The 15,423-nt window shown below is 39.8% G+C and overlaps 1 protein-coding gene across 4 annotated transcripts in view; it reads right to left on the reverse strand.

Annotated features, from left to right (window-relative positions):
* Window positions 1-3,991: 3,991 nt before the first annotated feature.
* arhgap24 (Rho GTPase activating protein 24) overlaps window positions 3,992-15,423 on the reverse strand; it is a 66,096-nt gene continuing 54,664 nt past the window's right edge. For all 4 annotated transcript variants that reach the window (XM_079256657.1, XM_079256660.1, XM_079256659.1 and 1 more), the window contains 6 exons: window positions 11,584-11,791; window positions 10,456-10,588; window positions 9,360-9,433; window positions 9,160-9,281; window positions 7,892-9,071; window positions 3,992-6,023 (listed from right to left, as the gene is read on the reverse strand). In XM_079256657.1, coding sequence (XP_079112783.1) covers window positions 5,759-6,023; window positions 7,892-9,071; window positions 9,160-9,281; window positions 9,360-9,433; window positions 10,456-10,588; window positions 11,584-11,791 — 1,982 coding nt within the window. In that variant the 3' untranslated portion in view covers window positions 3,992-5,758. The remainder of the gene's footprint in view (window positions 6,024-7,891; window positions 9,072-9,159; window positions 9,282-9,359; window positions 9,434-10,455; window positions 10,589-11,583; window positions 11,792-15,423) is intronic.

Raw genomic sequence — 15,423 nt, forward strand, 5'->3', positions numbered from 1 at the left:
TAACTTCTAAAAACAAAACCTTCCCCTGCTTTGGTGTTCAGCTCTGATTTAATGACATTGCTGTGTCCTCAGCTCAAAGCTTTTTCCTTCATATTTTCATGTGGTAAACCTGCAGGGATGTGTAGTCGCTTTCACCTACAGCGGCGCTCTCTGTGTTATTGTAAATACTGTGATACTGTACAGCTGGAGGGCAGATGAAGTGGGACTGACGGCCAGTACACTGGGATATATTTTGTTATTTTGTCATTTTCAATCTTCCTGACTAGAGCACACCTTGCCACATCACCACTGTCCACCTTGGTTGCCCCTGCCTCTCGCTGTAGTCCTGCATGATTAGATTTAAACAGCGCTAATCTCTCACTGTATGCTAAAAAGAGTCTGTATTGAGACTTTTGTTTATGTACCATGTAAACTAACTCCACTCCAGACATGTGGGGTTGTGTCTGGTCACAGTAAGACATGTGATAACTTAAGTAAGTGTGTGTGTTGGTGGAGCACAGGCAAGCCAAAAAGAGTTCATGTCAGGTTTGAGTTCAGGACTTGGGGTCAGTACACTTAGAAATAAATTATTTTGATTGTGCTCAGACTTCCCAAGAGGAGTCTGATTTGTGAATAATTTCCCTCTCTTTTCCTTTGGCAGTGTATCAGCAGCCCCTCCTCAAACCCCACGGGCTGACCGACAGCCCTGCATGTCATTGTGTACCATTAACCCCTCATGAGCAAAGGAGGTGGATATGTTTTAGTGTGGTTTGACCACAGGGAAACTTCTCTGTATTAATTTGACTCTTGAAAGAAGTTTTGAACAAAACACAAGTTATACAGTGGAGAATTTAACGCTGGTGAGGAGTGTTAACTTTGTAGCAAAGATTTCTTGATCTGTAAAACTGTGCATCTTGTTGCTACATACTACACAATCTTATATCATAAAAATGCAACAGGATGAATAACTGCCTGATTTCTCAGCTGGATGACTCACCTAATTATTTATTTTGATAGAAGGAACCTGAATATGGCAAGTGCCTTTTGGAATGAAGCATGCAAATGCAGAAATTATATTATTTTTCTGGTAAAATTTCCTCAACTTTTCCTCTCTCTGCCTTAAAACTGTCCTTAAAATTATCCCAAACGGTCTCTCTGTGACCAGATTTGCTGAGCAACAAGTGTAGATTTTTTAATGCACTGCTTTGCATCACAAGGCTTATAGCAGACCTAATGTGCAATTTCTCTCACTGAAGTATTTAGATATTACGTTACTTCAGATTATAGCTAAACATAGAGTCATGTAAACTCTTTTTAAAGTCCTCCACTATGTCCCCATGTTCCCACAGGACCACAGGTTCATCCAGTGATGGGTGTACCTACCGAGAAGTCCGTATTAATCAATGTACGTGATGAATAAAGAACTGTCAGCTTAATTTGTTAGAACGAATTAAACAGATAACTCCATCCTAACAGGCATCGTTGGCAGAAATAATTGAATTACTTGGGTCATCATGTTGTGGCTTGTGACAATGACGAATGTGCTGACATTTAATGAAACATGTGGACGGCTGTGTATTAGAGCAGCATGAAAACACCTTTACCTACAGCTATTTCTATCAATAACGCTATTTTTTTCTTAGTTGCTCATGTGCCCACAATTATAAATCTTTAAACCCAAACATGGTGGTAAGGAGAAGAGGAGGTGGACTGTTAAAGACTTATAAATGAATCTGGACAGTCCCAGCTGTGGTCCAGTTGCTGCAGCACTGTGATCCTCTTGTTCTGCAGACATATAGATGCAATCTATAACAGTCCTCTCCACATCATACACTTTAAAAAAAAAGCTACTTTGTTAACACTCTTTCAGCCTGCGGCTCGTGCACAGTACAGGAACCACACACAGACTAACAGTACAGTCACAGAGCTAAGAGGGTGACTGAGGTTGGCGTCTCCAGAATAAGCTACGGCTAGCTTGGCTTTCTGTTCAGGGTCTGGCCAGGGCAATCTTTAAAAAAAAAAAAAAAAAAAAAACTAACAAAAAAAGAAGAAAAAAAAACAAAACAGGGTGCAACTTTAAAATTCTTTGTGTTTTCAAAACCTTCTGATGACTTTCTCACAAAAGGGGTCCAAAGCTTGAATTGGCTCCTACACCACATAATACACGTTAATGTTGCAGGTTTTCTACAGGGCATTTTTATCCATGTTAACACACTCTTCTCTCCGTATCTTGACATGTTCCTGATCACTTAATACAAATATTGACACATAATAATGTCTTTTTTTTTTTTTTTCCTTTCTGAATGTGAAGCGTTGATCATTTTTTATGAGACATCCCTCCAAACAATTCTGTTGTGATAAAAGGTGCTTTTGGTCCTGGTTAATGCGCCTGAAATAGGAGAACGGAACACACAAACAGCTGGGTTGTCAGCACTGAATGTAGAAATGAATGGTTTCACACTAAAGCATGCCATTGCGACTCCGCTCATCAGTGTGTGTTCTTAAGATTAACCAGCATTCACAAGAAACTGTTGATTTGACGATCGGACATCTGTACCAACGACTTTCCGGTACATGTCCATAAGACTTTTGTGCGAATGCTTTGAAGAATGTTGATGGAGAGTCGGCACGGTTGTGTGTTTGGAAGTTGTTCACGTGTTTACTGATGTTCAGTCACATTAACCACTGAATAAGAAAAGTCAACTATCAATCATGCTCCTAATTTTTGTCATGATGATCTTGAAGAGTATTCAGGATTAGTAAAGAGTACATGCATTTCAGCCAGTTATTTATAATCTGAGGATGACTGACTTATCATTTAGCTATAATATTATTGCCAATATGAAAAGAAATGACTCCACGTCACAGGCTAGGATACATCTTGTACTATAAAATCCTTGGACTCAGTACTAGTGATTCCCAACTTGTTGATTTTTCTCATGCTTTCTCTCAAGTTATACTGTAAATAATAACAATCCAACAATGCAATAAACATTTTATTGCACTCAGACAGGGAGGCAAGCTACTGCAAGGGTCATATGATGGTAAAATGTTTAGAGTCTTAAATGTGGAACTCTACGACGACTGAAACCCTGTATAGCTCATCTGAATCAGGTGACGATGTTCTTCGGTTCTTTTCTGACTCCTTCTCTCTTGTTTCTTTTACTCTGTGCTGTTTTAATGAATCATTCTTTTGACATTGTCAGGTTGGAGAAAAAAAAAAAGAAGAAAAAAAACAAAACAAGAAACTATCTGTTTCACGCTGATCTCAAAGCTTCAGCCTATAGCGTTTCAAGTAAAAGTCAAAACAAATGCAAATTAAAAAGAAGAAAAATACTGAAAGCTGTTACTGTAAACACAACATTTTAAAGGAACTGTGTATGTACAAATAGTATATGTATGTGATTGAAAATAAACAAAATCTTTGATCTTGGACTATGGTTGATCTTTTTTTTTCATTATTCCAGTAGTTTTTCCACATTTGTTCCTGGTGTTTTTCAGGCAACATGAACAATATTAAACACTTGGTGAATTAAATACGTGCATTCACAATTATAAGGCAACTTTTAACCATTGGGAATTGTTTGAAGGAATATTTAAGAAGGAAATTCTGCATTTTATCTTTGTCCGTGAGCAAATATTAGGTGAACATTACAGGAGATGTGTGGAGAATTTCTTCCTGCTTCCAGTTTGTTTGTGCAAATGTCAAACAAAACCCTTTCATTTACACAACCTTTCAGCAACTTTATCTTCTCCCAATCAACTTTCCATGAAACAGCAGCCACAGTCTATAAAATCCTCTTCAACAAGATGTTCTTGTCCCTAACTTTTAATTTACAATCAAGTTTTCAAAAGACTCTTAATTAACAACTTTTTATGGACTAATTCAACCATTTTCCATCAGTGCCACCAATTGGTACAGAACTTAACCTTACAATTAATGGAAAAACATGTGTAAGCTCTCACGTTCACTACAACTCTGAAAATGCCTCTATATGAGGCCACCGCACCCTTGAAAGATACATTAAAAATAAAACAACAAAGAAGACTCACATGGAAATGCACATTTATTCATATTTAGTCTTTTAAAGGTTCCTTTCAGTATCAAGTATCTCATCTTGTAAATATTTCACAAGCCCAGTCCTCTCCATCTTTGCTCTTTGTTCATAATCTGCTCTTTTGTGTGGAATTCACAGAATGAAGTGACACTGTCAGCGTGGCATAAGCCTATCATTTCCCAGTGAAGGGTGCAAAATGAAAAGCGCATGTTCTCCTCCCTTCTTCAGTCATCCAGGCACTTCCATGTGCACATTCCAGATGTCCTGCAATGACCAGCAGCAGGTTTATAAATCTGAGTTTATCTCCAGTGAAGAAGCAGCCAGCAGCAGGTCACCGCACTCTGACAGACACCCAGACCCAGTCTGGTCTCAGATGCTTCCTGCTTTGTACCCTATTAGCAAATCCACACTGTGTGCAGACATTTGGTTTAAGGCTACATAAATACACTGCATTAATATAAAGTCACTTGGTTGTTACACTGATCCTTGTGGACTCATGCACTGACATGCACTCACAACTTGCTGTTCAATCTTGCAGCTGGACTTTTTAAATCCACAGTGTTAACAAGTTTGACGCCCCCACTTTGGTTTTGTTTTTTTTTGTTTTTTTTTTCACATTTAAACACAGCTTTGTTGGTACATTTTAGCTACAGCTTGTCATCCTGTGCTAAGTTACTGCAATTCCCAAGAGCATTCATGATAACAGCTTAAACATGTAAACATGAAAAGGTACAATTTGTCACCCGAAATTCTTAATTCAGGACAGACATCTTTTTTTTGTTTATTAATTTGGAATTTAAACCAACAACCTTTGTGCAAGACTTTCACACTGATTTTTTTTTTTTACAAGCTACAAAACTTCAGTCGGTATCAGCTTAATTCGGGCCATTTCCATTGGAACATGGGTCAAACCACAGTGCAGACTAACAAGTAGTGTCTATGATCACCTATAAAATATTTACACAACAGGCTCCTTATTTTCTTTTGGTCATGAGTAAATGTAACAGCACAGAAGCACAGGCACATATACAGCATACTCTGCAATTTAAAATGGTACACTGACATAACATTCAGTACAAGCTTGTGGAGGCTAAACAGACACAGAAGTGCAAGGAAATACCTTAATATAAAATACCACACATTGATAACTTTGCTTAAATATCATAAACATTTAAGGATTACTTTTATTTCACTTTACAAACATGACTGTATTTTTCTGCATTGTTTCCCTCGACGTACACAGAGTTACACTGAGCATTAACATTAAGGTTTAGTTTTTATTTGGTTTGATGGTGAAATTGATGAAAATCCACAAGAAGTTTGTCAGTATTTTCATGTCAAAGTTTCCTAAATTTTCCACCCTTTTTGAAATTTGCCTTCTCACCCATCTAATGAACCCTGGGAGATAATGTAAAGTAGGAGTACCATTTGTCATCAGAGACTAGAGCGAACTGGTCTTTTGTTCCACTCTCCAGGTAGATGAGTAAGCACCACGTTGGATTATGAGGAGGCTAAAGAGTGTCCAAAGGCTCTTTAAATAATGCTATATACAGATAAAGTTACTGTAACATCACTCCAGGTGATGTCGGCTGATCCCAGTCAATCGCCCATTTCTTCAGTTAAAACTCAGCAGCCAAATCCTGTATGGAGTCCCTTCAGTGTTACAAATGTCGTATTTCACAAAACATTTCCAGCCTGCATTGGCATTTCTCAGCCTTCCTTCATTGTATCCAGATGGTATTGTTGCGGTCCGGTTGGCGGGGATCGGCGGCAGCCGTGTTGCCAGCGCCTGTGAGGTCACTAAATGTAGAGAAGAACTGCTCCATCTCTTTCTGTAACATCTGGTTTCGCCGCTCAGCATCGTCCTTGGCACGCTCAGCGTTGCGCAGCTTGATCTCCGCCATGGTGTACTTCTTCCTCTCCTGATCCAGCTCCTCATGGAGGCTCACCATCTCCGTCTCCAGCTCCAGATTACGCTGCTCCAAGCTGCAATAGAGGTTCGTACTGAATTAGCAAAGGGAAAAGAGAGGCTTGAGAGCACTAAACACTGAGGGAGCGGCAGCAGTTTGTGTGACATTTTAAATGATAAACACCAACTTGGTTGCAAATTAAGCACACTTGACATCTGCAAGGCCTTGCCTGGATGTTTGCACTGATTTTAAGCAGCTTCTAAACCCAAACCAGTTTGGACCCAGCACTCAAATACTGAAAAATTGAGTGGTTTAGACTTTTGGGCAAATTACAGATTTTTTTTTATGCTTTTATCGTCATCAGAAAAATAAGATGAAAGGGAAGGCAAACGGAAAGAAGTAAACATATTCCTTGAAATTAGCAATACTCATATCAATAATGTCATTGTTTTATCATTATAGTAATCCTGAAAATAATCTGTTCATTTTCTCCCACCATTCCATCTAGTGACAGACAAGCGATACATCATCAGGTAAGGGGAGGCAGAGCCTGGACTGATGACATTAAAAGTAGATATTTATATATATATATATATATATATATATATATATATATATATATATATATATATATATATATATATATATATATATATATATATATATATATGTGTATATACATATATATCTATCTATCTACATATATATCTATATATATCTATATCTATCTATCTACATATATATCTATATCTATCTATCTATCTATCTACACACATATATATATATATATATATATATATACACACACGACACATGTTGTGGTCGTGGGAAGGATGTTAAACTGTTTCAGAAGGGTCAAATCACCGGCAACAAGCAAAGGTAATGCTTCTACAATAGCTTTAAGTGTCTCATACATTATTAAAATCTGGAAAGACACTGGGGGACCTTCATCTTCCAGGAGAAATTGTGGTGAGAGAAAACAAATCTTGCATGATGGTGATCAGTGATAAGTTAAACATTTAAGTAGAATTCAGGGCTATGTTTATTAGTGAAAGTAGGACCAAATAGTGCTTTTCGTGGTGCATGATTTTACAATATTTTCTTTTATTTTAAAGCAACTTCAGTCATGGCCTTTTAATTTCACTGTGCAGCTGCCTGAACAATAAAAATAATCCTTATCTTACTGCCACGTGCACAGTGTGAAAGGTACTCAAGGAACAGGGATTAAACAGCTGCGCAGTCTGAAGAAAACCATCAGTGAGGTTAATTGTAGAAAAAAAGCTTTAGTTTGCTTGGGAGCATAAAGACTGGAGTCTGGGGCGATGGGAAATAGTTGTGTGGGCGATGATCCAGATTTACCCTGTTCCAGAGTGATGGGGAGCATCAGAGTAAGAGAAGAGGCAGAGGAAGTGATGCACTCATTATTCCTGATGTCGCAAGCCTGAGGAAGCAGACTGCGATCTGTGGATGCTGCAGTTGGTCAGGGGGTGGGTTCAGCAGCATTATATACCCAAAGAATGAGGTCAGCTGACAAACCTGATGATTATATTGTCCTATTTCATCAGTGGATTTGTTTTTCTTTCATTCCAACATAACAATGCCAGGATTCATCAGGCTCAAAGTGTGAAACCACGAGACATCCTTCTAACACATGGACTGGCCACTACAGAGTCCAGACCTGAAGCACATTGAGCATATGTTGATGTGCTGGAGAGGGCTTTAAGCAGTGGTCTGACTCCTCCATAATGACTGGAAATAAATGTTGTAAAATTGATAAGAAGCTTATCAAAACAATGTCACAATGAATGTGTGCCGTAAAGTTACACACTCTTGGATATATTGTGTATATATTGTGACTGATGATAAACCGCATAGAAAACTTGCCAAAAGCCTGACATCCTGATGTCAGGAAGCTCAGAAAATACTTTTTTTTTTTATTCTTACCTTTTTATCCTGGCCTCGTACTCTGCCTTCTGCTTATGCATCTCCTGTTTAAGACTGGCCACGAGACTGTGCAGAGCACTGTGGCTGCCAGGTCCATTACCAGCGAAACTCTCACTGGTATCACTGTTGCTGCTGCCCCGACTGCTGCCCCCTGCTCCTTCTCCGCTTCCTTCTCTGTTGCTGCTCCTCCCACCTCCCTCTCCACCTCCACCAGACTGGAGAGGCTCACTGTCCTGTGTGGGCCCATCCAAGTCTTCAAAGTGGCCTCCGTAGAAGTCCTGCTCTGGGCAGGTGGTGGTGGAGGAGCGACAGGAAGTGGAGTTATCAGGGAGAGAGATTTCACAGGAAGAAGTGGACCAGGTGGCGCTGTCCACGCTCTGCTTGTCTTCACAGCTGTTCCTCAGACACATGTTGGTGATCTGAAGTTGCTGCTGCAAGTTCTGATGGTTTAACTGGACATTATCATATGTGGACAGACGATTCTGATTGGTTGTTTGATCCCCGCTGGAGCACTCGCGTGTTTTGTTGCCTTCTCGTAACATGACGCAACCGTTTTGGGGCCAAAGACTGTTGCGGCTGTTTAGACTCCCCGTCACCACATCAGAGTTGGAAATGCCCAAGCGCATGATGCTAGTCCCATTCCCTGCCGGACTGCCTCCACTTGTCACACCACTGGTGCCCATTTTTGTGCCCGAGCCTTTGAGTGTCCCACTGCGACGCACTGGTAAACAGGCACCTCCAGTCAGAGCCTGGTTTTTATCTAGAGTGGGATCTGACGAGGGTGAGGAGCTAAAGGAGCCATTTGTAACAATCCCGCTGCCTTTACTGAAGGCCGGGTTCTTTTTCACAGTCAGCGGTGGACTGCGGGTGATGTCAAAGCGTCCTGTGACAACATTACGGGGGCTCACAGACCGCGGGGAGCCAGTGTTGTCTGCATGCTGTCGGTGCGGAGACTCGGGTACTTCCCAAACACACTGCCGCACCACCTGTGTGTTGTTGTTCTCGGCATTTTGAGACACTGTTGCAATGGCGGAGGTAGTTGTGGTGGCTTGTCGCCGTGTCAGTTCTATGTTGTTGTTGTTGGCAAGTTCAAGTGCGGCGGGGCTGTCTTCATCTCGAGGAAAAAGCACATCATGGCGGCCAATCAAAACAGCCATGAGCTGCTGGACAAGAACGGTTCCTGACAAATAAAAATGTACGTTATTATTAGAACGACACGAAGATAAACGAATTAGAAAGACGCATAACTGATGCTTCTGAACACTGACCTTCCATAATCGTTACTGGGTCCTCAATCTTTGGCCTCAAAATATTTGGCCCAAAGACTGTTGCCAAGTTCTGGACACTCATTTTATTCACACCTGAATATGACTGGACTTCATCAAGAAATCTGCAGCAAAAGGCAAAATATGAACTTTTTACTGGTTACCGTTTGTCACAAGGTGATTTTTATACACCTCTGACTTACCTGCAGATGTACTTGAGGAGGTTGTAATTCACTGGAGGTAGACTTTCCACAAGCCTTCTCAACTCCTTTAATCCCTGAAGATGAAAGATGGATGTTTGTAACGGCAGTGGTAGTGATAATCGTTAGGGGTGGGAAAATCGAATTGAAAAATCGAAAATCTGGATTTTTTTGCTTCACAATTTTAAAATAAATTTTTTGTTTAAAAAAAAAAAAAAAAAAAAAAAAAAGATTTTTTTTTTCAAATAAATAAAAATAATCCTTTATATATTTTATTTTTGTTATTTTATTGTTTTTATTGATCTTTATACTTGTCATCTTGGGCATTATAGCAGCAGAATGATGGTCTGGCTACGTTGTTTTTTTCCCTCATTGAAATTAAGAAAAATGACGAGCAAAAAAAAAAAAAAAAAAAAGTTTTATACATTTATTTTGTTTTTAATCTATAAAAATCAGCAATGTTGAAGAATTGTGAGAATCGCAATTTAAATCGAATCAGCACCCAAAAAAATTGGAATCGAATCGGGACAAAAGCATATCATCACAGCCCTAACAACCGTGCATGGATTAGATAACCGGTTCTTTTACGCTGACAACAGCAGCTTGTTTTCCATAAATGACCATTTGTTTGTTATCTTAAGTACGTAACGCTGAAACTGAAGTGATCTCAATGTGATTACAGAGAAAAATAGTCCCGTGATGCTTAAAAAGGAGGGAAGCTTTTTTCCTACATTAAAAGGCAGACAGTAGTTTTGCCCCCACATAAACAAAATCATAATAACACACAAACTTCTTAAAGGTTAATGAAGGGGAAACTGTTTTAGGTAGTGTGAGGCAGCATATGACCGAGCCCCTGCTGCTGACTGTGACTTATGAGATCCTACTCCGATGTTAACAATCAAGAACCCACAATGAGAGTCATTGTGTGAGAAAAATGTTCAGCAGAAGGCCAGATTCATGCCACCAAACAGAACTTACAGTATTTGGGGACTTTTTCAGGTCTAACTTTGGCTGACATGTAAGTTGAACCCAGCAGATTTCTGCATACAGGACTAAAGTGCGTGACATGGAATTTCTGAAAAAAAGTCGTATTTCTCACCATTTCGTCATCTTTGCCGAGGAGTTTGGTGCAGGCCAGGAATTCTTCATACTTCTGGAAAGGGACGACAGGCTCCGGCAGCTCTCTGAGATACAGCTTCAGTAGGGAAGCTACTGTGTGCACATCTGTGTTACTGTTGACAAAAACAAGACAGATTGCACGCAGGGCAAGGCAAGTCCTGAAGAGAGCTAAACACGTCTACTACTGTAGGAAGTAGGTGACATTAGCAGAAAACTTAAAGGATGTTTAAATCTTTGAATCACTTCTAACATGTTTGATTTAAACTTTATGTGATCTGATAAATAGGACCACTCAAGCATCGGTAGATTATGGAAGAATCAGGTAGACTGAGGTCAGAAATTAAGACCTAAACTACAGAGGTGTGTAATAGGAGCGAACAAGGTTCAGGCAGTTTTGATGATTTAACAAAAAAAAACAAACAAACAAAAAAAAAAAAAAACACAAGAGGATTTCCAGCATGGGCTTGGCAGTGGGAATAAGCCAATGAGGGGGCAGCTGGTGAGGCAGGCAGGGGGTTTACAAGGGCTAATGAGGGAATCAGCAAGTGAGGGGGCAGTTTGGAACAAACAGGCATTGGCAGAGGAAGTGGAGGGTGTAGTCACTACTACCGTAAAGCAGATTAAGGAAGGTGGAAATGTGTGGCTGACATTAAGAGGGATTTTATGCTCCATGTTTATAGGAAGTGTAGCACTGTGTTGATGTACAGCCTGGATCCACATAGTCCTATGTGGATTATATTTATGGTTCTCAGGTAAGATGCAGGGAGTGGTGGTAGGATTAAAAGATGGATGAAAGGCTGGTGTGTTCCATCACTCATATGTTTCTCTGTTGACTTGAAAAATGAATGGAGGCATGCTGCATTAAAAAAAAAAGGTTTTATTTCTCAGTATACACCACCAAACATGAGGGGAGACTATAACCTCTGTTTACTAGCAGGTGGACTTTATTACAGATACAGAGAAGCTCTGCCACTCAGTTCTCTGTAGTCAGAACATCCGTGTGTTCACAGAGGAGCAGAACTCAGTTGCACAACGACCAGAAAACATTACTCTGATTATTTATAAATTTCACTGCTAAAATATAACATGCTAATGTTGTTATGCTTACCTATCAAAAGAGGGTTTCTCTCCACAGTCAAAAGCGTCCTGCAGCTCTTTAACCAGGTTAGCCTGTCCCGGCAGCCTGAATAGACCCTCTTCTCGAAGACCCCACTGCCGGATGAAATCTACACACTGCTCAACCAGCATAGGGGCAAGCTTGTTCCCAAACCGACGCTCATACCGTACAGTCTCCTCCAACTTCTGACCGAAGATCCCTGCAAAACATTACAAAGTCTCTGATGATGGCGGTGATGTCTATCCCACAAGACAGTAGTATAAAAAGGTTATTCATTCATTTTCTGAACCGCTTAATCCAATTCAGGGTCGTGGGGAAGCTGGAGCCTATCCCAGCTGGCTTTGGGCGACAGGCAGGGTACACCCTGGACAGCTCGCCAGTCCACCGCAGGGCCACACAGAGAGACGAACAACCACTCACGCTCACACTCATTCCTAGGGGCAATTTAGAGTAACCAATTACCTAACATGCATGTCTTTGGATATAAAAAGGTTATGTTGACCCATAATTAAACATTTTTTTCAGAAGGATTAGGCTTCGATATTAACATAGCTTCCACTGCAAAATCCAGCTGGGCAAGTGCTCTTTCTGCATCACAAAGGCTGTCCATGAGCAGCTTGTAGAAATGGAAGAGAAATGAAAGATAGTGATCTGGCTTCTGAACCTGCCAGATCCCAATCTGATCTGCAATCCACAGAATGAGCAAAAGCAGTCTGAAAAAAACAGAGGCTCCATCCCATCCACAGGGTTCAAAGGTCATACATCCACATCCTGATGGAAAACACACCTGGAGGCTTCCACATTGATTGGTGCATAATTTCATCATTTCCTGATTTTGGGAAGCAACAAAATCAAATACTAAAATAAAATAAAATAAAATAAAATAGAATAAGCTTGTCATCAACACTTAAAGCAACATAAAAAAAAGAGCACTTGACTCAATGGCTTAAAAAAAAAGAAAAAAAAAAAAAAAAAAAGGAAATAATTACATTAAAGTTGTCCAGACAATGTTTAAAACACACACACCCACTAACACACATAGAGGCTTAGTCTGATGATCAAATCTCTAACTTCCTGCTGAACACCTCTCGCCCTTTGTCCAAGACCAATTTCCACTTGCAGCAATCTCATGTGGACGCAACACAAGAGGGGATTATGAGGCGGCCTTCCTGTGAGATTTAGATCTGCATACTTTCCGGTCTCCAGATAGAGAATAGTCAAACACATTCACACAAAAGGTACGGTGACTGAATTTAGAACAAGCTTATTGTGGACCTCGTGCACTTGAAAGCATTTCACGCAGTAAGCTGCCACCTTAAATTAATTGGACAAAAAAAAAAACACACACACTAAAATTGATTCTGAAAGACACATTTTTGCATATATGTATCAGTGAATGCTATAAAATCAGAGCTGACGTTACTGAATTGAATGCTGAACTAGAATTACTACAAAAGAGCACAATTTGGATGAATTACGCATGTTGTCATACTCACCTTTCTTGAAAAGGATGCATCTAGTTATCTTCTGAAAAAGACGTCTATTTATGAGTTTTTGATAGGATAATATTCCAGAAGTGCAAAATTTAAAGCGTTTGTATGCCAGCATCTTCTAAAAACACATTTCTTTAATGTTAGGACAGTAGATAAAAAAAAACAGCACAGCTGGTTAAAAAAAAAAGAAAAAAAAAAAGATGTTGTTGAGCAGAGAAGTCAACCCGCTTTCATTTCCATCTCTAATAAAATGGCCTTTGTTAAAAACAAGCGAGCTGAAGAGAAACTCCCAGAAGTCCTTCGCTTCGATCTTCACAGCAATCCAAACAAGACTGAACATCAAATACTTAAAGAAATAGTTGAAGCTGTGCGTCCATATTTCAAAAAATAAAGATTAAAATCTCAGTAAGATGATGTCCAACACAGAAAACAATCATTTGTATTCTCATATAAGCCGTCCAAGAAGGAATGAGAAAAAGTGGCTGAATGAAAATGAGGTCACCCCTCCAGACATTCGAGTCATGAGTGTAGGAATGCTTTCCAGGGTCACATGTAACAGTGTGTGTGTGTGCACGCCAGCTTATGCAGAGTGATGTTTTCATGCATGTTTGCTATTCCCACTGGACTGACTGTACCATAACAAGACGCGGGAGTGACACCTCCTAACGTTCCGCAATCAACTCTGCTGTTTAGTTGCATACTCTTAGGTTCTTTCAGCCATACAAACACACTGCAGCTCATGCATATACACACAAACACGCACACACACTAGACTAATTTCTCTTCTTCTAAATGTATAAGCTAATATAGATCGAAGAATCAAAGCCCATCAGGAGAACAAATACGGAAGATGAAAAAAAAGTTTTCATGATGTATACTGGAGTGAATGCACTAGAGCTGATACTGGAGCTGGATTTGTCCACACTCAGTCTTAATGTTAACTTAACCTTTCCACCTGTTTACACATTACATATTAATAATCAGTCACGGCAGGACAAGTAGCTGAAAGTGGTTGACACAGATGTGAAAATATTCCATTTTCAATCTCATGATAAAAACTGTTTTCAGCACCAGTGTGTCCATTATTCTTGGGTTGAAGATTCAAAGCTCCATTTTTCCTCATTTCTTTCACAAATCAATGCTTTAAGTTCTTAAAAAGACTTGATTTGATTAATAAAATAATAAGAATAATAATTCCTTCATGCTGCTGAACAAAAGAAACTTTGATTAGGTTGTGTAAAATGATTCAATGTGTCCTTAGTTTATATTAAATAACTTGAAATTCAATGTGTTTCTTTCTTCGTTTCTAGGGATGGTTCAGTTTTTCACCTGCGAGTTTCTGCAGTGCAGCAGCAAGAGGAATGAATGCACCCACACTGAGATTCATGTGTAATCAATGCCTATTCAATAACGACTGGTTAGGACACCATAAAAAGAAAACAGAAAAGCATCAGTGCCCTACAAATTCTGCACAATTACATAAAGACATGTGTCTCTAGAGTTTTATACAGTAATCGCAATGGGATTGAACTTAAGACAACAGTGAATGTGGTCATTTGCCTTCTTGAGTTCTTTCTTCCACATCCTCTAAATCAAACTGCAAATACTTCCACCAACTACAAATAAACATCTGGTATTTACCATGAAATAAATCTCCAAGGATCCAGATGGAAAAGCCACAGCTGCACATTTTAAAAAGGTCTGTCTTCACACGCTCTCTTGTCCAACTGTTTCTTCATCCCAGCTTAGGAGCCTTGATCAGCCAGTTGGGGCCGAGTTAGTCACTGCTGCTACAGCAAATTGCAAAAGGCTCATGTGTGTGCCGTCTGTATATGAAAAAGTGTGTGTATGAAGCTGGGGAAGCCCAGCTCCGGTCCAACATGGAGCCACCTTTCCTGTGGCATCTTTGACAAATGGCTCGTCCTTTTGAAGAGCAGTCAACTGCAATAGACATCAAACTCCCTGCACTGAAAACAGAGGGGCCAGCTCTGTCTCATCTATTCACTTTGTCAACGAAAGCTGCCCGAACTGCCTGTCTGGGCACAAATGCTGCGCTTGTGTCCCGCTCATACACAATGTAGGCCAATCTCTGCCAGGACAGTCAAAAACAAGCTACAGCAGCACAGCAGGAGACTCAACAATCTGCACATTAATTCCACCAAAGTCGGTAGTTACTTCACTAGAGCAATTACAGCATCATTTAACTTATTTCATGACACATGCATTATTATTTTGTTGGCTTATCTGATAAATGTAACTGATGTAAAAACAATGATTCATTTGTTTATTACCAACAGAGGACCGTTTCTACAATTTCTACTATGTATTTCTGCATTTT

The sequence above is a fragment of the Telmatherina bonti genome, assembly GCF_933228915.1.
Source record: "Telmatherina bonti genome assembly, chromosome: 17".
NCBI classification, from domain to species: domain Eukaryota; kingdom Metazoa; phylum Chordata; class Actinopteri; order Atheriniformes; family Telmatherinidae; genus Telmatherina; species Telmatherina bonti.